The 27,730-nt window shown below is 41.2% G+C and overlaps 1 protein-coding gene across 2 annotated transcripts; it reads left to right on the forward strand.

Annotated features, from left to right (window-relative positions):
* The first annotated feature begins 5,791 nt into the window (after positions 1-5,791).
* Positions 5,792-19,441, forward strand: LOX (lysyl oxidase). Of its 2 annotated transcripts, XM_063421576.1 has the most exons (7): positions 5,794-7,171; positions 7,579-7,687; positions 9,005-9,142; positions 11,444-11,600; positions 13,991-14,086; positions 14,239-14,354; positions 15,739-19,441. In XM_063421576.1, exons 1-7 carry the CDS (start codon positions 6,454-6,456, stop codon positions 15,743-15,745), a joined length of 1,341 nt encoding a protein of 446 aa, XP_063277646.1. In that variant the 5' UTR covers positions 5,794-6,453; the 3' UTR covers positions 15,746-19,441. The 2 variants fall into 2 exon arrangements, with proteins under 2 accessions (XP_063277647.1, XP_063277646.1); XM_063421577.1 differs by lacking the exon at positions 15,739-19,441 and having other exon boundaries at positions 5,792-7,171; positions 14,239-14,358.
* The last annotated feature ends 8,289 nt before the right edge of the window (positions 19,442-27,730 follow it).

The following is a 27,730-nucleotide window of genomic DNA, read 5'->3' on the forward strand; positions in this document are numbered from 1 at the left end:
TATGTAATCCAAATGGAGAACCTTTAGATTTACACAGGGTTTACATGTAAAAGTTTCTGAACACAGCTGTCTGATAAGCAAAATAGAACCAATACGTTTTAATATCAAATATTTTCTTGCCAATACCATGCTAGGAATCAAGACTGAGTTGCAAATGCAAGGTATTTAGTTTAGAAACATCCTGACCCTTATCAGGTATTTCCATTCTGACATCAGGTACAACAAAGCACTGCTGTAGATATTCAGGAGGGATAGATGCCTAAACAACACTGTTTTTCTATAGGAGCTTGGCTAATACAACTCACAAGTTGGAACCTGCCTCTCTTATCAGAAGACTTTGTCAGATTCCTGTGTCCTGCTAAAAGCACATTCACCATGGAGAATTTGGACCATTCAGCTGTTTCTATCCAACCCTCATTTCTTTTTGAATGCAAACTGCAAGCTCCATTTCTAATGTCCTTGATGCCTCTAAACTTCCTCTCTAATGCAAAGGTGCAGGGGTGTTGCCAGTTTTTTACTGCGTACATATTCCCCAGTGAAAACAAAGTAGACTATTAAAATCCTAGACATAGGAGTTCCTCTGCTGTTCTTTATTTACCATCATCAGTGTCCCACTTTTATGCACTCACATTTACATTACGAAGGGCAATACTGATCGCTGTTTTAATTGAGCCTCGTCAGTACAACACCAAATTTTTCTAATGTCAGTTATGAAAATTCACCTTGGGATATGAAACAGGGAATTTCTCTGGCATTCTTCCATCAGGCATTGAAGTACCACAAATAAAGTTACTTGTCTCTGTGATAGCCATGCAAATTTAGGGATGGTTATGAAGACAAAGATGCTATTAAAAAAAAAATCACATCCAGGTATTTAGGAGAGTTTTTAATGAGATGCATAATAAAATCATGTTCCAAAATTTCTGCTGACAAGTTCTGTTCTTACATTATGTTGGACAATGTTCTTATTTGTGAATGATTTACAGGGACTCATTGTTGAAGATGGAAGGAAAATGACAGATTTGGAAAGCTATCGATTTCTCTCCCTTCATATATAATGTTCATAATCTCAATCTGATGAATGTCTCGATTCAAAACTAATTATTCTCTCAAGCTTTCCTCAGTTTGGACTTAGATGGGTTTTCTTGCTTTTGTGCAAAATATGCAGAAGGGAAGACTCGTTTTGAAGCACTGTCACAACAAAGATGAGCCTGTGTATAGAGCTGTTCAGCCAGTTCGTGTTTTTCACAGTAACCTCTCCTCAGTATTCACGAGTTTCAATAAAATGAGGTGTTTGTGTCTGAGATGGTGGGCAGTCCTTTAGCACATGCTCAGCTTGTGGAGACAATACAGGACCGAAGCCCCTGAGCAATAAAGCACTGCTTATCCATGCACTGTCTAATCTGTTCTGAATTTTATTGACCTTGCTAAATGTAACTAACTCTAGTGCCTGTCACAGGTGTTAATGCACTGATAATGGGCTCTTTTCTTTGAGTGTCTCCTATTTCTGTTCCTTTGTATGTGTCATCAAACAACTTGCATACCATTGCAATGAATACTGCATAGACAATAGGTAGGGAAGCTTTCTTTACAGATGCTGACCTATAAGAAAAGAAAAAGCTTTGGTGGATTTTCAAATCTCTGACTGAATTTGCAGTAACTGCATATTTATCTGTTTATCTCATATTTTTAGAAATCTTGCTTTTATAGAAATCTTGGAAGACAGAAAACAAATGGGAAAGATAGAAAAAATACACAGAGATGGAACACAATATAAATTCAAGAAGTTAAATGCTTTTTGTTTAATATTCACTATGCTCTTTTAAAATCTACATTCAATAAAGAAACCAAATAATTGCATCCCATGAAACCACTCATGTTCAGCTTTAGCAACACATCAATACTCTAGGCTTAAAAAATACTCCTATTAAAACCTCATTGTAAACCTCTGATTTGACAAAAAACAAACAAACAAACAAACAAACAAAAAACCCAAAAAAGAAAACCAAAAAAACCCCCACTGATATAAGAAGGCTTTGTCTTTAAGCCCTCACCAAGCGAGGAAAAGAGTAACAGCTGTCTCAGGTCCTGCAGCTGCTTTTCCTGATCAAGCTGTCATATCCTGAAGAGAGAGACAAGTGTGATTAACCTACTTCATCTGGTGCAGGTATTTGCAATTCAGCAGTTCTACTATAGTGGTGTATAAAACAAAGTAACCACAAAATGGTACTGTAATGCAGATGGATGAACACAAAAATATTACATAAAGGACAGATGGCATTTGGGCTGTGAATTTTGAATTGAGGATGTTACCTGCTAATAAAATTATAATAACTTCCTTTTTTCAACAAATCGACAAGTTCATTGAATCAACAAAAATCTATTTTTCCCTTTATAAGTTCAGAGCAGAAAAAAAGTCTGAAAGTTTACTTTTTCATTTTACTTGTGGTAGTGGAATGTTGCCTGATTAGAGACTTCAAAATCAGACATACAAAGAGTAGCTAAATTTAACTAGAAGCCTAACTTTTGTAAAAATAATAACTGTCTGCTCCAAAGACTCCTGATGTCAGGAAAAGTCTATAACTCTTGTCTCTAATTAAGTTGGTTTGTTAAAAAAAATCTCAATAGACCTGAATCTGAAAATGCCCAGTGTTTCTAGTAAAGTTCACATACTGTAAAGAATACCTTTACATCTTAAACCCAATTATTAAGGGGAATTCATTATAATTAGGAACCTTTTAATCCAACGGACTTACAAGGGACTTCCTAAATAAAGATACCTGGACCCTCTGTAAAATATGCTTCAGAAAAATCCACAGTGTTCTGGTGTGCAACAAAATTACACAGTTTTTAATATTTGAATGCAAAAAATGACAAGTTCTAAAAAATATTATAAGTAAGATCTACAAAATAAGATAAATTTGAATAATGTAGTTGCAAATCAGTGTTTATGCAAACAGAAGAATTAAAGTAAGTTCTTTGTCTATTCAAGCATAAATCAGATTAGTACACTGAATATTTCCCAGGTAGAAAAAGCTGAAACCAACCAATACTTTTCAAGATTTTTCTTGTAGTGACAAGAAAAACAAAAACTCCTCAAAAAACAACCCTTCAATCCCAAATGAAAAAAAGAAATCAGTTTATAAATATACTTAACACATATTAGGTTTGTCTAGTTACCTGTTAGGATTTTGTAAAATTATTTATATTTCTTGTTTTACATGTGTGACCCTAGCTAAGCATACCAGTTTATGACTAAACAAGAACACAAATTATCCAATGCATAACTACAGAGTTGATATTTTAAAAATATTAGAAGTAACATATAATGTGATTAATGTAAACTGACATTTAAAATTGCTTCCCCTGTTTTACACTACCACCTGATACCAGGTTTTTAGACATTACTGCAATTACTTATTGACATCTGCTTTAATTAGTGTCATTTTTAGTGAAGGAAGATTTTATCTCTCAGTTGATATACTGTATTTATTTCTGTAGGTGGCAAAAATTAAAATCCCCAGTTCAACAAGTACCCAGGCATATCATTCGTTCCAGAGAAAAAAAAAGAAAGGGGTAAGCAATTGCCTAAGTAACTAAATTAACTGTGATCAGGATCAGAACTGGACTTTACAAAGCAGCAACATCTTGAGAAAATTTAATTCCAGAGTTCTTGACTGGTTTTAGGCTAGTTTTAAAGCAGTAGCAGTATCTGACTTGCTTATGAGTCTTCTTAAATATTGCAGAAATTTTCACCTCCATACCTCAGGTCACAGAGCTTTTTGATGGTCTTTTCAGATCCATGATGTAAAAATCTGGTGTCATTAGGCAACCTGTGGGGAAAGTAGTTAAGTGGACACAGGCACCCAATACTAAGGGAAGGACATGACTTTCTAGGGATGCTAATAATGCTTTTCAGGCATTATGAACCCTAAATTAATTAACAAATGAAACTTGTGCTATGGAAAAAATGGCAAACAATGTGAATGGATGATAGATAGGTGAGAATACCAGCCTCAAATATGCTTTCTCCAGTTTCATGAAAAATAGTAACTTAATCAGGCGTAAGAAAAAATGGCTGGAATCCCACTGTGTGGAAACATTGTCTAATATCACACATTGGGCAACAACCTGCTGTCTGTAACATTAGTAAGATTCAGAGGAAGATTAAAAAGACAGAAACCTCCTTCCTTCAGTGTTACATTTTCCCTGTCTTCAACCTTTCCGTTTTACTCAGCCTTAGTCACTGATTGTTCCAGGCAAACCCTTAAACGGAGAATAATATTTTCAAACCCACTATGAGAAAGATCATAGGGGATGAGCAGCCTGCAAATATGATGAGTAAAAGAAGCCAAACCAAACCACCTCTGCAGCAGACTGCCCAAACTAGCACACACAACCTGCTTGTGGAAAGACGCCAGTTACTGTTCCAGCTGTGGGCCCAGTCCAGCAGATGCTCCCCACCATCCCAGTGCTGGCTAGCAATGGTAACAAGCACCCACTTGGCTACTGGGATATGTTCTCAAGTAGGAACTCTTTGCTATATTTGGAGCACAAGTGCCCTTTGCTCCTCAGTGTTCACCAGACTGACCATCTTTACCTGCATCTTTTTAGAGCACGGCCAGCAAGCCTGGTGTGGCGAGCAGCCAGTGCCAGCACTGGTGAGAGCCAATGACCCTGTGTCCAATGGGAAACTTTGACATACAGGGTGGCACCACTGATTTCAGGGTGGTCAAAGCACTTCAAAGATGAGCACTGCAACTAATAATTCTACGGCATGTGGATGTGAATCAGCCTGTGCTCTATGTACATCACCATTCACCATCCATCACGTCCACAATGCGGGGCTGCATTTTGCTGGTTTTCTGTTATTAAGTGTGCACCATTTAAAGTAATGTGCACAACAAATGACAGGAGAACTGTATCAAAACCATCAAAATCCAGTTGCAATATCCACCTGGCCAGTAACATGTGGATGTTAACCTGGCCTGGGGAAGCTGGTGAATCCACCTGAGTAAGGTGAAAACCCTCCAGCCCAGGCTGTTCATCATTAACGGGATTCACTTAAATATTCTCACCACCAAACTTTCGGTGAAGGAGAACTTTTGTGTATCCTCCTCAATTCCTTTGCAAGGATTCATAAGCAAACAGCCCTTGGAAAAATACACCCAAAAGAAGTTTTGGCTGAAATCCACGGGCCTTAATTCATTTGCCTTACTAGGTGATTGTGCTTATCAAAACACAGCTTTGATGAACTCTTGTAAAAGCAGGAAAGAAGGGAGAGGCTTTTGGGCTGCAGCCTGCTCCTCTTCCCCAGCACGGTTTTGGGGAGATGCTACCCAAACAAGATTTATTTGTTCTGGTGATGGGGCTAAGCCTCTCCCATGTGAAATTTCACTTTTCAATGAAAACTTACTCCGGGACGAGCATCGCCAATATATTTCTCGTGTGACTCATATGAACAAAACCCAAAAGTCAATAGTCAAGAGTTTATTTGATGGAGGTTTTCTCCTAATTAAGGGGTCATTAAGGGGATCCGACTGTTACTCAGGGCTGAGACGAAGGTCACCAGCAGCCGCTCCAGCCCGGGAGATGTGCCGGCCAGCACATTTTCCAGAAACATGTTTCCTCTCTCGCCAGCGGCCCCTTCCCCCTCCCCGCCACCCCGTTTCTAGTCTCTCCAGCGCTGATGAGCTAATAGCATTTTTCCTTTGCATACTTTGGCGCTGCCCCACGGCATACTCTGGCAGCCTACGTGTGTCTGAGCGCGCCCGCCCGCCGCAGGCTCGGCACGGCCCGGCGCGGCTCGGGGGGAGGCAGGGCAGGGAAGGAGGCAGGCAGGAAGGCAGGGAGGGAGGCTGGGGAGCCCCGTGGCCGCGCCGGCCCGAGCCGCCCCGCTCCCCCCGAGCCGCCCCCGCGCGGGGCGGGCGGGGGGCGGCCGTGGGGGGAACTGTCAGGGCCGCACGTTTCCAGCCGCATTACGTGAACAAATGGCGGGGGTGCAGCCAGCCCAGCCAGCGGGGCTTGTGTAACTTTGCGAGCGTGCCAGCAAGTTTAAAGTCCCTGGTCTCTCCTCCTCCTCCTCCTTCCCTCGCTTCAGACACCAGCGCGGGCCGGAGGACGAAGAGAGGCTGATTGTTTGCTCCGGCTCCCATTCGCATCCCCTCGCCTATAAATACCGGGGAGAAGAAAAGCCGCTCTCGCCGCCTCCCCTGGGTTTCCTTTCCGACGGCCCGACCTGCCCGATGGCACCTCCCGGGTGCCGCAGCGCCTGAGACCCCGCTGCCCGCCCGACCCTCGCAGAGGCGCAGTCCGCACCCCCGGCCTCCCCGCGCGGCCCCCCCGCTCCCTCCCGAGCAGGAAAGGCGCCCCTCTCTCTCCTCTCGCGCTCCCTCTCCCCTCCCGGTTTCTCCCGTGTCTCTCTACCCGCCGGCGCCCACGAAAGAGGAGAAGATGCGTTTCGCGCCGCCGGGGCTCCTGCTCGCCCAGCTTCACGCGTGCATCTACTGGAGCTGCCTCTGGCCCGCCGGCTGCCAGCAGCAGCCGCCGCGCCGGGATCCCCCGCCGCCCCCCGCCGCTTGGAGGCAGCGGATCCAGTGGGAGAACAACGGGCAGGTGTACAGCCTGCTCAGCCTGGGCTCCCAGTACCAGCCCCCGCGGCGCAGGCAGGCGGCGGAGGCGGCGGGCAGCCCCATCCTGCTGCTGCGGAACAACGGCACGGTGCTGCCGCGGAGAGCCGCCGCCCGCGCCGCCGCCGCGCAGCCCCCGCCGCCGCCCCAGGCCCAGCCCCAGCCCGCCGCCGGCAGCCGGCGGGGCTCCGGCGCTCGGCACTGGTTCCAGGCCGGCTACCAGGCTTCCTCCGGGGATCGCGCCGCCGCCACCTCCGCGGCCCGGAGCGCCTCCTCGGGGGCGCCGCGACCCAGCGCCGCCGCCAGCCCCGCCGGCGGCACCGGGACCGACGGCACCGGGAGCAGCACCGGGGCCGGCAGCCTGCCGCCCTTAGGCAGCTTCAGGCCCGGCCGGGAAGATGTCATGGTAGGAGACGACCCCTACAACAACCCCTACAAGTACACGGACGATAACCCCTACTACAACTACTACGACACCTACGAGAGGCCCCGCCAGGGCAGCAGGTACAGACCCGGCTATGGCACCGGCTACTTCCAGTACGGTAAGAGCCCTCCTTTCCGCCCGTCCCGTCCCTGCCCTGCCGGCCGCCCCCGCTCCGGTCCCGCCGGAACGAGCTGCGGGGGGCGCCGGTCCTGCCTGGCCCTCGCTCGGGGCAAAACCTGACCGGGCAGGCGCTCCCCCGGCTCTGCCCCGGCTCTCGGGCTGCGGGCAGCCCAGTCCCCGCGTCCGGGAGAGGGGCGAGCTGCCGATAAGCCCACCGAGGGCTCCGGGCGTCGTGCTTGCCGCGGGGTGTTTGGGATAAGCCCGAGCAAAGGGGAATGCGAGGTTAACAGAGAGCAGGGGTCCGTAGCAAAACGACCGCTCCTAACGACTGGGATGGTAGCCAAATATTTGCAAACGTGTCCTGGGTTGATCTTGCTGTTATGTGGTTGGTTTGATGAACTGCAGGTCTCCCTGACTTAGTCCCGGATCCCTATTACATCCAGGCGTCCACATATGTCCAGAGGATGTCCATGTATAACTTGAGATGTGCTGCCGAGGAGAACTGCTTGGCAAGGTAGGCATCGTCCCAAGATTTGACCCGTTTGCTGTGGGTTGCTGTGCTCCTGTTTCCACCTGTGAACATAGTGAAGATTGGAGAAGGGTGAGGCTGGAAAGCTCAAGGAAACACAGCCCCTGTAACCTTCCAGATTTGTGGTAGATGATGGAGTATGCACATCGGAAAGCAATCCTGCCATCTTACAGAGACAAGCTGCAGATCTCCTGAAGAACCTACATGCTGTGGAAAGTTGTGTTACAAAAGTTTCTATTGCCAGGCTCACTTGAACATTTCTAAATTTTGTGAAATGGAGGCACCTAGAAAACTTCAATCTGTTGATTTTCATTTCCCTCCTCTACTCCCAGAAGATATGTTACTTCATTAAAAAAAAAAAAAAAAAAGAAAAGAAATAGAAACCAAACAACAAAACCCCTATTCTTAACCAGCACAATTTAGTATTAAGATTATAATAAGCTAATTGTTTCTGGGCCTATGCCTTTTAACGTCTCTTAAAACTGAAATCCCTCTGCAAAGTGTTTTAGAGTCTCTTAAGGGGTTGAAATAACAACTTTGTTATGAAGTTAGGTCTTGTCCAGTTGGCAAAGAGGGATTTTTCCTGTTTTGTTTGGAAAGAAGTCAATATGGCTGTTTTTAACCATTTTAACTTGTTTGATACCTTATCATGCAAAACAGATTTATTTATTTACCAGCATCATTAATTTATGTCAGACTGTTTCAGGGTCATACTTTCTCTTCACTTGCAGAAAAAGAAAACATGTCACAATAAGCAGTATTCTTTTTTGCTAGCTTCACAGTGAAGAATACTCATTGAAGTGTTCTTGCTGGCTATTAGTTGGTTAAAATGTTCCAGTATTTAAAAGAGTGTAGATAATAGCTATGTAGAATAGGAAAACAGCCTAATTCATATATATATATATTAGGGGTTTTTTACAATGGAATCAAACATCTGTTGTGTGATCTTGCATACACGGGGAATTATTTTGGTTAACAGCAACTAATAAAATTGTGTTTTTTGGTACTAGAGTAATTTTACAGCTCAGCAGTGATCTTCTTCATAGATGGAGTCAGTCAGTGGTCAGACTTCCGCTTATAAAATTAAAACCAGATCTGAATGTTACTCAGGTCTTGGTCTGACACCAGGCATTTCCACACCATATGGAATTACTGTGTGGCTCTCCAATGCATGAGGCTTATGGGGCCTGAAAAGATCTCTGCTATCAGTTACTTCTGAGAGTATATAAAATATTTTTCGAAGTATTTCTTGCATATACTTACATATTTTTCCTTTGTTTTCCTTGATTTGCATCATTGCAGTTCAGCCTATCGAGCAGACGTTAGAGACTATGACAATCGGGTGCTCCTGAGATTCCCCCAAAGAGTGAAAAATCAAGGCACGTCGGATTTTCTGCCCAGCAGACCCCGTTATTCATGGGAGTGGCACAGCTGTCACCAGTGAGTGAAGTGCTCAGCAGGGCGTCTCCTAATTATGCTTGTCACTGACAAATTGTCACTTATAAGGGGACATTTTCTAAAACTAAAGTGAAGCGGAGAGAAGCCATGGGGAAACTTTAGTCTTTTACTACTTGATTAATTTTGTGTTGTGGTAATTACTCTTTGTATGTAGTGATAATTACTCTTTATACAGACACATGAAACAAAGATGGATACAAAGCTTATCCACACGTATGAAACTCTTACAGAGTGTAGATTGATAAAAATACAAGTCTGAAATGAGATTTGACAGTAGCACTTTCTCCTTTTATTTTACATATAGTCCGCTCACATTTAAGCGTAATCAGTAAATAAAGTCCCAACCATGTTAAAATAAATAGAAACCCTAAAATGTACATTTATTCCCTATAATAACACGTAATTGTAAATAGTGACCCACACTTCTTGAGCTGAATTTAATGAGCAAGTTATTCACAAGGAATAGTCTGATCAATTTGGAAAAGGGAAGCTACTGAGTTGACTGGTGCCATTATCAGTAACATTCTATATGCATATGATGATAGTTTGACATAGCAGCATTGCTCTAGAAATAGTATATTTGCTGAAAACACAGCAAGGGAAATGTAGTAGAACATTTTCAACATTTTGGGAACAGGTAACACTGCAAACTTGAACTTTTTCAGAAAACTCATATGCAGTAGTTTGCAGGTTTGTTCCAGTTTTTGCTACTTCTCAGCAGGAGCAGTTATAAAATACTAGAATTAATTACTCAGAATACTTACTTTCACCTTACTTAAAATACAACTCTGCTGCTACAGGTACATGAATGATAACCTTATATTTTTTAAAAATGGTATGCAATGTGGGCTTGATCTGCAGGTCTCTGAGCCAATGGACTATGTCTCTAGGTTCAGAGGCTTTAGGCATTGAATGAAAAATCAGTATAATTAGAACAAATTCTTTCATAAAGACTCATCAGTTTATGAATCTTGCAAGCATCAAAAAGCTAAAACTAAATCAAACCTAACAAAAAAAAGCCTCCACAAATGCTTTAGTTAACCTCTATCCCTGAAAAAAATCTTCACCAATAACAAAAATCCCCCAACCCTCGTGTTTACAAACTTGATAAATGGATGAAATGGGTAGATAGCAGCTGAGGTTTTCCATTTGTAGAAAAACACTTTCTTACAGTGCCACGATAGCCCAGCTATCACTGTCCAGATGCAAAGTGTCTGTGATGTTGATTCAGTTCTTGGACAGAAAATACATTGCCTACAAAAAATGCATCTCTCGTGATCATTTCCATAACAGTGAAGCAAATTCATTTGGAAATGAACTCTGCCAATTGGTTTGGCTAGCCACCAGACTTCAGTGTTAGTCATCATCATCTGTGGACTGGTTTTAGTGTTCTGGATGTGCCTGCTTGTGAGGCTGCTGTGCTGCTTTGTTTTACCAATACATTTGAATTTTGTTTAATTAGGCCTTTTTCATTTACCTCTTGAGCTGAAAGCATTCAAAAGTAACAGCAGCCAAATGCTACAAAGACACAGTGCAGGTGGAAAATACAAGTTTATTTTCCCACGCATCTGGAAAAAAAACAAAATTACAACAATCTGAGGTGTTAAAACTTCACAGTAAGAGCTAGAAGTCACTTTGTGTGAAAGCAAGAAAAATGCATCCCTTTGCCCAAATCAAAAGGATACACAATTCTGAAGTAGAGGCACCATTAAGTACAGACTGTAAAAGTAGTTGATATTGAATGAATTCTGCATTGCCAGTACACAGAAGCTGATTTCTTTATGCAGATTTTGTCTTCATCAATGTCACAAATGTGTTACATTGTCTGAGGGCCATGGAAATGTGAAACCAAATTGTTGGGGTTTTGCTAGCAAGTACAAAACTTCCATGGAATTTATGGTATGTAAGGTAAGCATTCCTAGCAAAACTCTGGTTAAAGGCACTTAGAAGATATTCAGTTCAAATATGAACTACATAATACTTGCTATTGTTATTGGAAAAGAAGTGAAACAGAAAATTTTGGAAAAACACTGCTGGTATGAAACCTTCCCCATAACAAATTAAAATCTATTATTTATTTAGAGATGATGACATATAATACTTGAAAATTAGAGTAAGGAAAATAATTGAGTGGTCATTAGTAGGAAAGTATACTAACACTCAAGTTTTGGGTAGTAAATAAAATTTGTCCAGATTTAACAGGATGTAGATCAAATAGGAATTTGTGAAAATGTTATTGATAGGATCTGATCCCTCTGAAATAATGTATCTATGGTTTAACAGACATTATCACAGCATGGATGAATTCAGCCACTATGACTTGTTGGATGCGAGCTCACATAGAAAAGTTGCTGAAGGACACAAAGCAAGTTTCTGCCTTGAAGATACTTCCTGTGATTATGGATATTACAGGCGGTATGCATGTACAGCACACACCCAGGTAGGAGCTGCTTTGGAGACAACCAAGTGTCTTTCCCCTTCCTAGTTTTTATTTGGGTAACTTTTCTGCCAATCACCTGATGCCCTAAATTAGCTGATGCCCTAATTAGCTTCTGGAATTCCCCATTATAGAGACCAGATACTAACCTGGAGACTGAAAATTCATCATGTGCTGTTAACTCTGGGTCTCTTACTAAAGGGCACTGGCACTGACTAGTGTAGCACCACTGGTAACTGAACTATATTAAAACACACCACAAGTTCTCGTGGCAGTAGGACTGGTCAGGATTGCTAAGGGGCACTCAGGACAGCCTGTAAAGCAGCCATTCCCAATGTTCATTTCCCCGAACTGACGCCCTTGGCTGGTGCCAGAGTCCATGGGTGGTATGGAGTGTGAAGCCATAAGGTTCTGGATTCCATTCACACCTGCAGCTGCTGGCTGGCAGCCTGGCACAGAAATCTCCGGGTGTTTTTCTGTGCCTGTACTGAAGGAGGCTGATGAAAAGAATGGCAGCTGTGTGGATGGCAGTTGTGATGGGCCGCCTACAAACGCAAAGCCAGATGCCAGGGCTTATTAGGAGAACATGGAAAATGGGACATACCATTATGACAGACAAATCCAAAGACTCCTACCTTCAATACTCCATCACTACCTCTCAGAATTGCTAAAAAAAGCTTAAAAAATCCTAACCAGCCAACCCCAGCAGAACAAGGCTACTCAGCAGTGTAGTATGGCTAAGAGATTTCACAGACTATTCCATTTGGAAAACCAGAAGTAAGACCAAAACTTGACAGGTTGTGGATTGAAAGAGGAATCTATTGATATTTACTGACAATTGTTGATGGTTCTGACAATGTATGAACGAACTTAAGACTGGTCAGGTAACAGCTTTAAAAGAGAGGAATGCTCTTTGGACACATAAATGAAGTATTAAATTCCTTGCCATTGGAAGTTGCAGAAATCAAAAGTCTCCATGGGCTCAAGAAAAATTTAGACAAAGTAACAAATGTTATTAAACACAAAAATCTGATGTTATCCCATGTCTTAACTACAGTTAAATGCCTAGCCTAGGAAGGAATTTGCCTGACATTACACATCCCATTCCTTATGTTCTTTTCTAGTTCAGCATCTGCAGCTGACCATTGTCAGAGATATGGACAGTGAGCTTTGATGGATCTGTGGTTTAACTCACTGTGGCCATACGTACACATAAAGTTGTATCCCTTATTCTCCAGCTTTTAATCTAGAAGGTAGTTATTCTGTCACAGAGAAATGAAACACAGCTATATTTCACTGGCTGACGTGTCCACATTTGAATTTTAACTATAATGAATGATCTGCAATACACAGAGGCTTTGAAGAGGTTTTATAAATACCTTTTCTAGTTCTGTAGACTATGACATCTAACTAAGCAACATACATATTTTACAGCTGGAGTATTTGTGTCACTAGAATCATGGCTGTGTCAGCATTTCCACTGGAAGCCCATATTTCAGGGGTTTGTAATTGGACTGTAAAACCTTCCTCCAGCCTCAGACTTGGCACAAACGTGCAAGAGTCTGAGCTGATCACCAGCTCGGTCAAGAGAGAATTCCTGCAGGACTCGGGTTTTCTGCACTCTGTATGTAGCCAGAACAGATCAGCTCTGCCTAGAGCAATCTGTACTGGCCACAGATAAAGACACTAGATTTGAACCACCGATACATTCATATGTGATGATTCTTACTAATGTTCCTAACAACAAAGAATTTTTCAGAAAAATGCATCAGGAATAAAGGCTACATTTTCAGTTCCCTCAGATTCTTGTCTCACTATCTGCCTGAAGAGACACCATTTCCATGCAAAGTGAAAATCAATGTGAAAATGGCTCTTAATCCTGCTATTTAAAGATGGCACTTGGACAGAGTACATCCATAGCAAAACTTGCTAAGGGTAGAGAGAGGGTCCAACATGTCAACCAAGTCTGTCTGTACTCATGACCTCAGAAGATATTCACTCGACATTTACAGATACTTATCTCCAGTCTTAGGTCAATTTTATTGTATTCTGATCTTATGTAAAGAACAGGAAATAATAACATCAGTTTTTTCATAAGAGGGGTAATGTACCAAGCGATTGTAAAAAAATACAGATCCTCACAGATAAACAACTGTCAATATTATAGGGGTTTTTTATCCAATACTAATAAAGGGTAGTCTGTTAAAGTGGTACATTAGACTTAAGTGTTCTAGTTTACACACACAATTAAAATGCCAACTAAAAATAAGACTAATTTTCTAAGTGAACTGTGTTAGTTAAGTGGACTTCAGTCTGAGCTTCCCTAATGCCTAAAATGTCACTGTTTCTAAAGATTAATGTCTTTTTACATCCACCTTAAATTCATTCTTAAGGGTCTGAGCCCTGGCTGCTACGACACTTACAACGCTGACATAGATTGCCAGTGGATTGATATTACTGATGTAAAACCTGGAAATTACATTCTGAAGGTAAGTGCATTGGGAATGGGGAGGTTTAGGGTTTTGTGGAAGGTGGGGTTTTTTTCTGTTTAAAGAAGGAAATTGTTTGCCATACATGCTTTGGCATGTAAGTTACCAACTCAAACATGGCAGTAGACAGCACTGTGCTTTCTCCCCTCCAGGTGAGTGTAAATCCCAGCTACCTGGTGCCTGAATCCGATTACTCCAACAACATAGTCCGCTGTGACATCCGCTACACGGGCCACCATGCCTATGCCTCTGGCTGCACAATTTCACCGTAAGTGCCTCCCCGCTGGTGGTTCTTCTGTCACCGTGCCCCACAGTTTGTATTTTGTTTTGTGGGTTTTGGGACTTTTAAAGTCTGCGGGAATTTTGCTCTCACACTTGTGCCGTTGGAATATGTAACACTTTTCAAAACTGCTGCTCCTGTCTGGTCTGCTAGATAACAATCTCTGGCTCACACACCTTCTTTGTACTTGCACTAGGACCCTTCTAGGATCAGTCAGTACCCTTCTACAGCACCCACACACACTTGAGCAGCTACAGTGCTCTTCAAGACATCCTGCAAAGTCCCACACATGTATGTTACTTCCCTGCTGCTTACACAGCAGCCACCCTCCCTGAAACAGCTCTTTCACACACTTTCATTTACAGTTTTGTTCTTTAAAAGTTTAACAATGCAAAAATTATGCCTTTTTTACACTTCTTCTTCCAAAAAGGCTAATTCATTTAATAAATGTCCTCATAGTATATCTACTGTACCTTAGTATATGTGAAACACAGAGGTAAGCAGTTCTCAGAACACCGTGTAAGTTGCTCATACGAAATATTTGTCAAGAGACTGCATTTGGATTCTATGAGTGAGTATTAACATTCTATAGAGGGTCATCAGAAACAAATTCCAGAGCAGTAAATGAAAAGTAAAGCAGATGACCAGTGTAGTCTTCGATAACAGTATCAGTGAAAAAAATAGGCCGAATTAATGTGGCTTGCTTAATTAGCTTGTAAAATATTAATTCCTCACTTTGCACTAGGAAATCAGTAGCTATATGAGGCAAACTTATGTTTCATGCTTTTAACTTCTAGTCTCCCCATCTTACCTCTGAAAACGTTACTGAGTACACAGAGTAATAGAATAGTTAAGGCTGGAAAAGGCCTTTTAGATCATGAAGTCCAGCCATCAACCTCGGATCACCACCATTAAGCCATGTTCTCAAGTGGCACATTCATACAGCTTCTAAACGCTTTCAGGGTCACCACACTTCCCTGGGTATTCTGCTTTAATGCTTTACAACCCTTTATGTGAAAAAGTTTCCCCTGACATCCCATCTGAACCACCCCTTGAGGCCATTTCCTCTCACCCTGTCTCACTGGTCAAGAGGGAGAAAACCAACCTACACCTCACCACAGCCTCCTCTCGTGAGTGGTAGAGAGTGAAGAGGTTTCCCTTCAGCCTCCCCTCCTCCAGGCTAGCACCCCATACATATATGTATATATGTACACCAAACTTTCTCAGGTACACATTCAAGCAGGGCCAGCAAACAAAGCGTCTCTTACTGTGGGCTGACCTGTGCCTTCAAGCTGACAAGTGGGTATTTAACAGTTCCTCTTTCTGTGCCTGCCTGCTCACCTGCATAAAATTATTTCTCCTCTTTCAACAGATACTGAGAAAGATGCAAGAAATGGATGAGATGGTGCCAAATGTTTTGAACTGAAGTATTATTATACAAACTTCACTAGGATGCAAACACTATAGAAACAAAACTACAGAACATACACCAATACACCCACACACCTTATGTGACTTTGAAGCACTTCTGCTTCTCAACCAAAACTTAACTGGATTTAAAGAATCTAAATTGGCATTACTTGTGTTGCTATTGAAATGTGTGAAACTGGTGCTTAATTTAGAGATATTTTAAATTTTGATAATCTAGCTCATTCATAAAAACATGGGACCATTTCTTAGCTCCTTCAAATTTGGAGTTTACATGATAACAGACTTCAGTGGGAATATTACTGGTGAATGAGTTGAACATCTTTTAAAAGGTAGAAAAAATGTACGCAAAATGAATTAAATAAAATTTAAGAGAAAGTACTAATGTCAGCTATCGCAGAAAACACCATAATGAAAAACAGATTAAGAGTAACGATACAGTACCATTAAAAATCCTTGATAGGACACATTGATATGAAAGAGAGAAGTATGTTCAGTTTTCAAGGAATATTAACATATAGCAGAGAAATACATATATATTATATATATCAGTTATACCCCTGCAAGAAAATTTATGTTTACATTTTTAATACGTTAGAAGTTTTCCCATTTTCTTAAGTGAAAAACAGATGGGGTTTTGAAATACACCTTTCATCCGTGAAAATTAATTAAAAAGCTTACCCACCTTTATATGTTCAAGAATTTTTTCAAGGTGGGACTTTTAAAAAAACTTCTGCAAACTTAATGTGGATAAAAAATACCTGTCAAGAAATGGGCTCTTGGAGATGATGAAGAGTCCCTGGTGTGGCCCTCTGTGAAAACATCCAACTTGAACAGGTTAACCATCGAAATAATACAGGCAATTAACTCAGGTGGCACCACAAACAGAAGTAGGTCAGAATCTCTTACAAAGTATTTTTAGTGTGAAGAAAACCTACTACCTGCTTCCCCCTTAAGTACTGTAGTTGACTTTAAAGTGTATATCTCAGTATTGAAAATAACAAAGTCGAAAATATTCTATATAGAGAGGAAGACAAAAGTCAGTGTATTTAACATCCTACTTTAGGCTGTTCAGGAACCAAAGGCAACATTGTTAAGGGAAAAAACTTCCAGCTCAAATTAATGTTTTTGCTGAACTGCTTAACTGGTGCTGGGTATACTACTCCTCCTCCCATCCCCAAATTATTTTGCTTTTGCAGTGCACCCTGCTGTAAGCTACAGTAGCTGTGATTTTTGTTTTAAACTGTGAAATGACATATCACAAGGGGATCTGGCATTTTTTTCAGAAGATTTCTGATCACATAAAATGAAGAATCTACTTTTGGAACAATGGGACCTAGAAATATTGATTGGTATTCATTGAATTTCATCAGCAGTTCAAAACACCTAATGAAAATTGGAAGCTCAATAAATTAAAAAAAAAGAAAAAAGTGCTATTCAATATAGTTAAAAATGAGAAATCTGAGGAGTATGGAGAGGTTTTATTATCACTATTGAGAATACTTCAGGCAGTATTTGGAAATATTTTATGCATTAGAACCCTATGGCTTTAATTTGTAAGTTTGATGAATTACCATAAACATCCTTCAAGGATCAGCTGTTCTTTAGTACACTTATTTATTTCCACCTTAATCTTAACTCGGTTACAAATTTGCACAATTAGAACCTAAAAAGAACTTGAGATCCAGCAACCTGGTGATTACTACCCACCTGTGGGAGAGGGTGCGCAATAATATGATTTATAGCTGCAGGTCCCTTTCTGTTTACTGCAAGATCCATTTTAGCAGTCCGTAACCAGTACGGGCAATGAAGAGAAGCAAAATTTGGAAACTTGATTTATGAGAAAACCGTTTGTTACATATGTCTGCAAAAACCAGGGCCTGTTTAAAGCCTAGGCTTCTGAAATCTCAGCCCAAAGAGTTTTTAAGTGGTGTTAAGGGATGCAAGCGCATTCACCTTTCTAGAGACTTAGGTCAAAATTGGGGTCAAAGTCCTGAGAGCAGCTTGGGCAATGGAGACAAAAGCTACTGAAAGGAAGCCAGGCTGTGGGCACAGGCTGCTCCCTGGGAAGAGGTGGTGTGCTCGTACCTCATTGTGCCTGATGTTAAACGTGGGATATGAGAGCACTAACTGGAGACGGAGCAGCCGCAGGAAGGGGGGTTCCTCTCGCTCTTGACACACTCACCTGCTCACACGCCTGTGCCCAAACTACTTGCAGAACTCCACTGAAGTCAGCAAGGAGCCAGGGGGCCTTCAGCATCTGTGTGGGTGGAACAAGTGGGAATGGCCTAGTTTGGAAAGGTGTTGAATGCTGTAACTTTGAATATTGGGGATATTGGAGCTACGAAAATGTAGCCTTTTTTTCCGTAGCAAAATATTGTATTTGTTTTGAAATGTGTGTTAAGCAACATGACATTGATGTACAATAGCACAAAAATTGCCTAAGACATGAACAGAAAAAGAAGGGATTTTAGGATTAAAAAAAATGAAGGAATGTGACTTTAACCCTGTCTAACTATAGTAAATCACGACGCAGTAGAAGAGTGTATTATATAGCGTGTGTAGAAGTAGTTCTAAGTAGGGGAGTGCCAACCAATATTTTTGGTATCTTGGCTCTACAGATTTGACACCTTACTTTTTGCATACTGGAATATGTTTTTGGGATTATGTGCATTTTTGTTCAAAAACATTTTTTAAAACTGGTTTGGTAAAAGCTTTTATTTGTACAGCAAATTATATTTGGATTCCAATTTACCAGACATCGGGCTTACTCCTTTATCTTTGAAAAGCATATTGACATTGGTCTTAGTGGGAGCAAAACCAGATTTAAATTTTGTGAGATATCTACCATGAATTTGCTGTCTTGCAGCCTCAAATTTCTTCTGAAAAGCCAGAATGTACAAATATGTGTGAAACAATAACCTCCCACATTTCAAATATTTCCTTAAGAACTGCACATAAGGATCATAATGTATGTCAGGCTCATTAGAGGAAGGGTTTGTTATCTATTTTTTTTAATCCTGAAATACATTTGATATTTGCGTATTTCTAGACAAAAGTGTAACAAAAATTACAGACTAGTCAGCAATGGAACCAAAATATTGTGTAGATGACATTTTTGTGTTAGGAGAAGTCTACTTGTTTTTTCTCTGCTCCAGAATGAATGCACATATCAAATGTACCTTCCTATTGTCATTCATATATTGTTTGCAGTGTGCTCATTCAAAACCAGCAGGGTGGTTTTCATAAATGAGACATTAAAAGGTGGTTTATCCTGTGTCTCACATTTATGCCAAAAAGGCATTTTCATTTTCTCCAAATCTTAAAAGGTGCTGAAAGATTTTAACTTGAATTAAAACCAAAGAGTATGTAATTGGGAGGTTTTTATTATGCAACTAAATGCTACAGATACAGTGAAATGCCACTTGTTTTTGCAACTTTCTTGAAGACTTTTCATTATTTCCTTCACTTTTCTTGAACGAGTCTTAATTTCAGTAACTTTGCATCTTTATCTGAAGAGCTCTAATTTATAATATTCAGGCACTAGCTTTGTATTCTTCATTGCACTTTCATATTCTTGTGTTACATGCCCGTATTATGGTTGCAAGTTTATGTGAAAATGACTTGAATAAAATTTTTCAAGCGTTCGACCTGTCGAAGTATTACACTTACTGCACAGGCCAAGGTCTGTCTCTCAGTGAGAAGGCTTCAGTTAAGGTTGTTATGTCTACATGAAAATGAAGAAAGTTGTGTCTTGCTGACATGGTCTCAGAAAAAATGTCACAATAAAAAAATTTCAAGGCATGATAAATTACCCCTCATACTACACAAAGGATTAACATGTCAACGCTTACAGGAGGAGGCATATGGCTCATCTGGACACACAATTTCCTTACCATATCTGTCTCAGTAAAAACAGGAACTTAAAAAGCACTTTCAGAATTTCTGCTCCAAAAACTATGCTTTCATAGATAGAACATTTGAGCTGTACATGTCAGGAGGTCTGTGTACCCTAGCAAATTGACTAACAGATTAACATGCAGTTACTCCAAACACATTTTATCCTGTAATCTACATGCTCTGAGTACAAGCCAGTGTCCTACTGCCTGTTCAATCTATATGCTATCTGAGGAAACTGTCTGAGTTGTGAAGCATCTTTTGTTCCTTCACTGAGGGACTACTAGAGAAAAGCATGCTTAAAAAGCTTGGAAGCTTGTTCTAACGAGAAGTCGACAAACACTTAAATATCAACTAACTGGCACTCTTGGCTTCATTAAATAGAGACAAAACCAATGTAATATCTTTTAAAATTCATACAATAAATGTACAATTATTTCAGATATAAGCCACTTTGTGTAATGTTTCTCTAATTAAAAAGTATTTTCTATCCTACTACTTATTAGAGCTAAGAGCTTTAAATGGAGAATTTCTCCAAGTGCTATTCCTAGAGCACAAAACCTGGAGTGGATCAGAATCTGCAAATACAACAGTGCAGTAAAATTGCATATAATAATTGGAGAAATTATATTCATATCTATTGAAAATAAAGCATATCCCAGTTCCCAAGCACCTTCTACCCTCTTTCTGCTATCTCATTTTTACCTTAGATCTCCTGTCTAGCATCACAAAATTATCTAACACCAGTCTACATTCACATAGCTGCTCAACACTTTCACTCAGGAAAGTATTGCTGTAACTGAATTTTCATTCAAGCCCAATTTTTTTCTAATAATTCTATAAAAACTGATTAAAAAGATATTTATGCCTGTTTGGAAGTTCACAAAATGGTCCCATCAATAACACGCCCATTTGCTATTAAAAAAAAAAATCACATTTAAACTAGTGATAACTGTCTTAAAAGATATTGGAAAATCTGAGATTGTTTTGTTGGTAAGTTTTAAGTGAAAAAATATTGCACCTGAAGCAGCCTAGTAGTATCTGACAGTATGGTATATACCTAAAGACATTTCTTCTACGGTATGGTACTGAACTGAAAAGCGTGGTTGTCAACATTTTAAAATCTAATCATCACAGGAAAAAATAACTTCCCATGTTACTATAAAAATAAATTGCTAGTACTTTGTGAGAGGTCTCTGTCTAAACAGTGCTACAGATATGAATTCAGTTAAAATCACATATATGCTGAACATGTTACGTTGTTCTAATGAAGAGAAAACGTTCTAAATTTTATCAACAACCTCCAGGCAAGTTCATTGGGTTTATCAGTTCACAAATAAATTGCCCATGAAGTTACACATAAAAGATATTATCAGGTCTTTACCATCACTACTCATTTATATAATGCATTAAGGCTGTGATCCAGGTGAGTCACTAAGCCCCAGCAGAAAGTAGCAGTAACCCATTAAAATATGAAGTAATGCCAGTATCCTAATCTCTGTTCTCTCATTCATGTTCAGTACATGTTATCTTTTTCTTTGCTTTAAAGTAAGAGCTCAGAAATATTTTTCAAGAAAAAAAAAGGTATTGTTTTGATAAATCAGGCTTCCTTCCTTCAGGGAGAATTCTGTGGCCACAAATTACAGCTCTAATAATGCAATAGGAAACTTGCTCAAATGGCAAGATAAACCAATGCTCCTAGATATTTTAAGCACATGCAAAAAAGCACTTTAGAACATTAGTTCCTTAGTCTTGATGGGTTTTTCCAAACTATTTGCAATCTTTATGTTTTTAATCCTTAAACAGGATACTCATCCGCTAAAGGAAAGGTAAAATATCCATGAAAAACTGTTTCAGCTTATGACATCTACCAAAAGACATTTCTCTTGCCTTATACTGGAAGCAGAGAAGTCACATACCAAACCTTTGTTTGGTGTGACGTTCACCTAGGATTTCTTTACTTATTTTATTTAGAACTTTAAGGATTAGCATTTGCATCTGAAAATCTTGAAGTTTGTAGAAAGCAGGTAAATGCATGGCTTTTTCCATGAAATATAACCCTATAAAACCACAGTAAACATGTTTCTGTGCTTTATTTTAAGCTTTTGGCCTTAAATACTGTTCCATATGGTACAGTGAAAATAAAAGCAACAAAACTACTTTGAAATAGAAGGCTGTTTGAATTTCTCATTCCTCTGGGAGGCAATGCCATTAAAGACAGCATTATATATACCAACATTTATTCAGTATATAGAAAAGAAAGCCTAACTAAGTGGCGCAAACCATACCTAAATATTAATATAGAACAGACCAACTTGCAGTTTTAGTCTTCAAGAACTTAACACGAAATGGGACATGTATAATGTAGCACTATCTGTGCTTAGTCCAGGCAGAGATCCCCATACTGCTGGCAACATTTTCTTAAGTAGCCCAGGAGTGTGCTGGCTTTGGCTGAGACACAGAAAAAGACTGGGTTTTTTCAGACTGCAATATGTAGAAAGGCCATCTACACTTTAAGCGATGACATAATCTACAAATTTGCAGGGATTTAAGAGGAGACAAATGTGAAGAAAGGAAATTGATAAAGGATTATTAAACACCATAAGCTACCATATCACAAGATGTCATTGAGCTGTAAAATCGGAAGCCTAAAGAGATGGATGTTGCATGATGTACCATTGTGTGCTCCCTCTATCCTTAAAGCATCCCTTTTTGACTACTCTCAAAGATACTGGGTTAGATGGGCCTTTGGGGTGATGCATGGCTTTCCTCAGGCATACCAAAATGTTACATGAATAGTACAGCCCAGTCATTTACCAAGTTTATGAATCAATATGTTTATGTGTCTTGGGTTGAAAAATGTAACCAAAAAAGTGTATTCTATTTTCACCTGTTGAAGTCAGTTGGGAGATATTGTTCTTTATCTCTTATAACTCCAGAGGGGGAAGAGGGTGGATTCTTTCTGTTAATGAGACACCTGATAACACCAGATAAGGCAGTGCCTCCTTATCTCTTCCTCCACCCATCCTCCTGCGAGGGACATCACCTGTGAATGGGCCATTGAAGGCCTCTCACATGACTGATAACATCACCTCATTCCATTGGGAGATGCTCCACCCAGTGGGAGGAGCCAACCATTCCCTACCCAGATAAAGCAGGGACACAGGGACCCAGATCAGCCGGTTTTCCACCAAATTCTCGGAGGAAGACCATACTCATCTTCCCAGCACCAGACTCTTTTTTTCTACAGAATCATCTCTACTCCACAGAACAACATGTTAATCCAGGAACACTTATCTGGACTGCTTCCAACACTCTGACAACAGGGTGTCGGGTCACATCTCGGACTTTGTCAGGGTCTTCTAGGACTTTTGTTTGTTTGCTTGCTTGTTTTTTTGTACTACTGCATTTGCATTTTTAATGTTCCTAGTAAACAACTGTTATTCCTATTCCCATATTTGCTTGAAAGCTCCTAATTGCAAAATTGTAATAATTTGGAGGGAGGGGGTTTTCACATTCTCCATTCCAAGGGAAACTCCAGTTTTCCCTAACAGATACCTTTCCAAACCAAGACATTATAAAAGGTAACTACATTTAAATAAACAACACTATTAAAGAATAATTACATGTTCAGAATTTCTTTCAATTAGGTAGTAGGAAAAGCACCCGAAGAAGTATTCAATGAACTTTTTTGTCTTATCTTAATCAGATTGTTGGTGGAGGGTTAAAAAATATAATTTCTGGATTGAGTAATGTGTAGGGGGAGGAAAGTAGAGAACGTACAACTGGAACTTGACGCAGCTAGCTTGGAACAAGCGTCAGCTTCTGTAAACAGCTCCATGCTATTGTTTTAACCAAATCAAGTGTGGATCAGGGTAGAAGCGTAGGTATGATTTAAGATAGTAACTAAGGAATAGGATAATCAGTATCTAGGGGTGGGGGTTAGTTAACATGTGTATAATTTAAACTATAAAAATCACGAATCGACTCTGTATCCTTCGGACATCAGATTTGGGTGTATTATCACCCCGGTGTCCCGCGCGCTTGAATAAAGATCCGCATATGATCGCCTTTGTGTGGTTATATGTTTTCCTACGCTAACATTTTTGGCGACCCAGGACGGGACCTTGTGGGCGCAGCCAGGACCCCGCGACCCGATCACGCTCCAGCCGGCACCGGGTGATTTCTCGGGGAGCCCATCGGAGCCGCGACCCTCGCCGCTCACAACGAGCCCTGGTGAGAGGTAAGGTTCTTTATTCTCTGGTCTGGGGGCCTGCCATTAAGACGCAGCGAAAGCTACGCTTGGTTGGGCAAAAGGAATTCCTGGTGGTATTGCCTAGGCAGCCGTCCGTCAGACATCGCGAAAGCGTTGCAGGTTCGGCATCTGTGGTTTTTATGTACCTGTAATATGGAGAAACTAAAAGGGTTAAAAGAGGTTTTGGGCAGCAATAATGCCTCTATACCAAGTTCTTCTCCGTTGGGTTGTTTGTTGGCACATTGGAAAGAGGGGAACTTCGGTCAGGAATTACGAAAAGATAAGTTGATTGAATATTGTAATGTTCACTGGCCAAAATACGCTTTGCCTGAAAATCAGAGGTGGCCGAAAAACGGGTCTTTTGACGTGAAGGTTATTATGCAACTTAGATCGCTTTGTACACAAGATGGAAAGGTAGAACAATTACCATATATTGACTTATTTCTGTGCTTGCTTGAGAAACCGGTTTTGTGGCTTGACAAAATGAAAGCAATGAAGCTTGAGAATAATAAGTGTCTGGCTTGCGTCCAAAATAAGCATTGTATGGAACATGCAGTTTTAAGTGAAATTTTAGGGGAAAAAAGAGATGAACTGGAATCGGAATTATTAGTATCTCCCATGGCTCCCGGAACCACCACGGCCCCCTCAACACCAAGTTCTACCCCGCTCACCCTGACCCCACCTGATTCTCTTACACCCCCCTCGCTCGCGCCAGCACAATATGTTTCACCCCCACCTTTGTCTGCTGAAGGTAATTATCCTCCTCTGCCTGTGCCAGCCGCTCCTCCGCTTGCCCCTCCTCTGCCTGCCCAGGTGCCTGTCCCTCCTCCGCCTGCTCAGAGAACCCCCCCTTCTCCACATACACCTGCCCAAAGCTATCCTGCTCCCCCACCCACACCCGCTGAAAGAAGATATACTGATCTTCAAGTAGACAGTGAGCAAGGAAGAACTCAGCTTGCCTTTATTTTTCTAGGTCAGGCACAGGAAGATATTAGGAAAAAGCTACAGAAACTGGAAGGTGAAGAGTTAAGAAACTTAGATAAACTCCTAGAGGTTGCCTGGAAAGTTTATAATAACAGGGACAGAGAAATTGTCAAGAAACAGGGGCAAAGCCTTTTGGCAGTTTTACAGAGACAGGGGCGGGGACGTGGTAGAGGTGGTCGTAGCTTTAATAGAGGTGGCTTTGGCAGAGGTTCTGGTCATAGTAGATTAGGTCTGAATCAGTGTGCATATTGTCGGATGGAGGGACACTGGAAAAGGGAGTGTCCAAACCGGTTTAGCCAGAATGGTCAGCCTCAGTTAGACAGTATGTTTAATCAAAGTAGTGAGCATCAGCTGGATGGTGTAGCCAGGGTCATGGTTTTCCATGAGAGAGAGCCAGGATCAAGGAAGCCCATGGTGACTTTGCATTTAGAAGGAAAAGACGTAGATTTTCTCATTGACACGGGGGCCACACATTCTGTACTAAATTATCTTGAGGGGCAAATCGGGAACAAGTCAGCAGCAGTCATTGGAGCCACAGGGAAGGAGGAGGTATGGCCATTCTTGCAACCCCTAGAATTGAGCTTTGAAGATAAGATCTTGACCCATGAATTCTTATACATGCCAGACTGCCCAACTCCGCTCTTAGGGCGCGATCTACTGGCAGCACTGGAGGCAGTAATTACTTTTGAGAATGGTGAACTCGTAATGAAAATTCCGGAGTCTAAGACAGGAAAGATTTTGATGATAAAAGAAAAACCAATTTCTAATATTCCTAAAGAAGTAGAAGATGCAGTAATTCCCTCTGTCTGGGAAACAGATGTACCTGGAAAATCTAAATTGGCACAACCGGTCCATGTAGAGTTAAAAGAAGGAGCAAAGGCTGTACGAATCAAACAATACCCTATAAAACCAGAAGCACGACAGGGAATAGCAAAGACCATTGATAAATTTTTAAAAATATCGAATTCTAGAGGAATGTAAATCAGAATACAACACCCCAATTTTCCCAGTGAAGAAACCCAATGGTGAGTATAGACTTGTACAGGATTTAAGAGGTATAAATGAAATAACAAAAGACATTCATCCAGTGGTTGCCAATCCCTATACATTGTTAGCATCCGTAAAGGAGATACATAAATGGTTTACTGTAATTGACTTAAAAGATGCTTTCTTCTGTATACCCCTTGACCAAGAAAGTAGGAAACTATTTGCCTTTGAGTGGGAACATCCAAAAAGTGGAAGAAAAACTCAGCTCACCTGGACTCGATTACCGATGGGGTACAAGGGGTCCCCCACTCTCTTTGGAAGTCAACTGGCAAAAGAACTGGAAACCTAGACCAGAGAAGGGCAAGTACCAAGAGACCAATATTTATTACTCCAGTATGTAGATGACATTTTGATTGCAACAGAGGAAGAAATGACCTGCATAAAGGTAACCATTGAGATCTTAAATTCATTAGGAATGAGAGAGTATAAGGTATCCAGAGAAAAAGCACAAATTGCCCAACAGACTGTGATTTACCTGGGATGTGAAATCTCACAAGGGCAGAGAAAACTGGGTACTAATCGTATTCAAGCTATCTGTACTATTCCAGAGCCCCAGAATCTACACGAGCTGCGGATCTTCCTCGGAATGACAGGGTGGTGTCGCCTGTGGATCATGGACTATGGACTGATTGCAAAACCCTTGTACGAGGCTCAGAAGACGCAGCCGTTCACCTGGGGCAAACCACAGAAAGAGGCCTTCCAGAAATTAAAGGAAGCACTGACAACTGCTCCTGCTTTGGGGTTACCTGATCTGTCTAAAGACTTTCAGCTGTACGTGCATGAAAGGCAGCGACTGGCACTGGGAGTCCTGACCCAACGACTGGGAAGCTGGAAAAGGTCGGTGGGTTACTTTTCCAAACAACTCGACAACGTAAGTGCCGGATGGCCTTCATGTCTGCGGGCAGTGGCAGCTACCGTGCTGCTGATACAGGAAGCCAGGAAGCTCACAATGGGAAGACACATAGATGTCTATGTGCCACACATGGTAACTACAGTCCTGGAACAAAAGGGGGGCCATTGGCTCTCTCCAAGCCGCATGATGAAGTTTCAGGTAACCCTGACTGAGCAGGATGATGTTGCACTAAAAACAACTAACCTCTTGAATCCAGCTCTATTTCTAGGTGCCACAGCTGAGGAAGGTCCATTAGAGCATGACTGTCTAGAAGTCATCGAGCACACTTATTCAGCAAGAACAGATCTGAAGGATGTCCCCCTGGAGCAACCAGAGTGGGAACTCTTTACAGATGGAAGCAGCTTCATGGAGAATGGAGCCAGATACGCGGGATATGCGGTAACTACAATTGATGTAGTAATAGAGGCAAAATCACTACCACCTAACACGTCTGCACAAAGGACAGAACTAATCGCATTAACCAGAGCACTCGAGCTGAGTGAAGGGAAGACAGTGAATATTTGAACTGACTCCAAATATGCCTTCGGAGTAGTGCATGTACACGGAGCTTTATGGAAAGAAAGAGGACTGCTGTCCTCCCAAGGGACAAATATTAAACATCAAGATGCAGTCCTACAATTGATAGATGCAGTACAAAAACCTGAACAAGTAGCAATCATGCACTGCAAGGCACATCAATCAGGCAACTCCAAAATTTGTGAAGGAAATCGAAAAGCAGATTGGGCAGCCCGTCAGGTAGCGCGAGAGGTGCAGAAAACAATGGCGTTGATACCATCAAGACTTAATATCTCTCAATTTAATTTGCCTCCGAAGCCAAACTATACAATTGAAGATGACAGA

This window comes from Prinia subflava, chromosome Z, assembly GCF_021018805.1.
Source record: "Prinia subflava isolate CZ2003 ecotype Zambia chromosome Z, Cam_Psub_1.2, whole genome shotgun sequence".
Taxonomy (NCBI): Eukaryota; Metazoa; Chordata; class Aves; order Passeriformes; family Cisticolidae; genus Prinia; species Prinia subflava.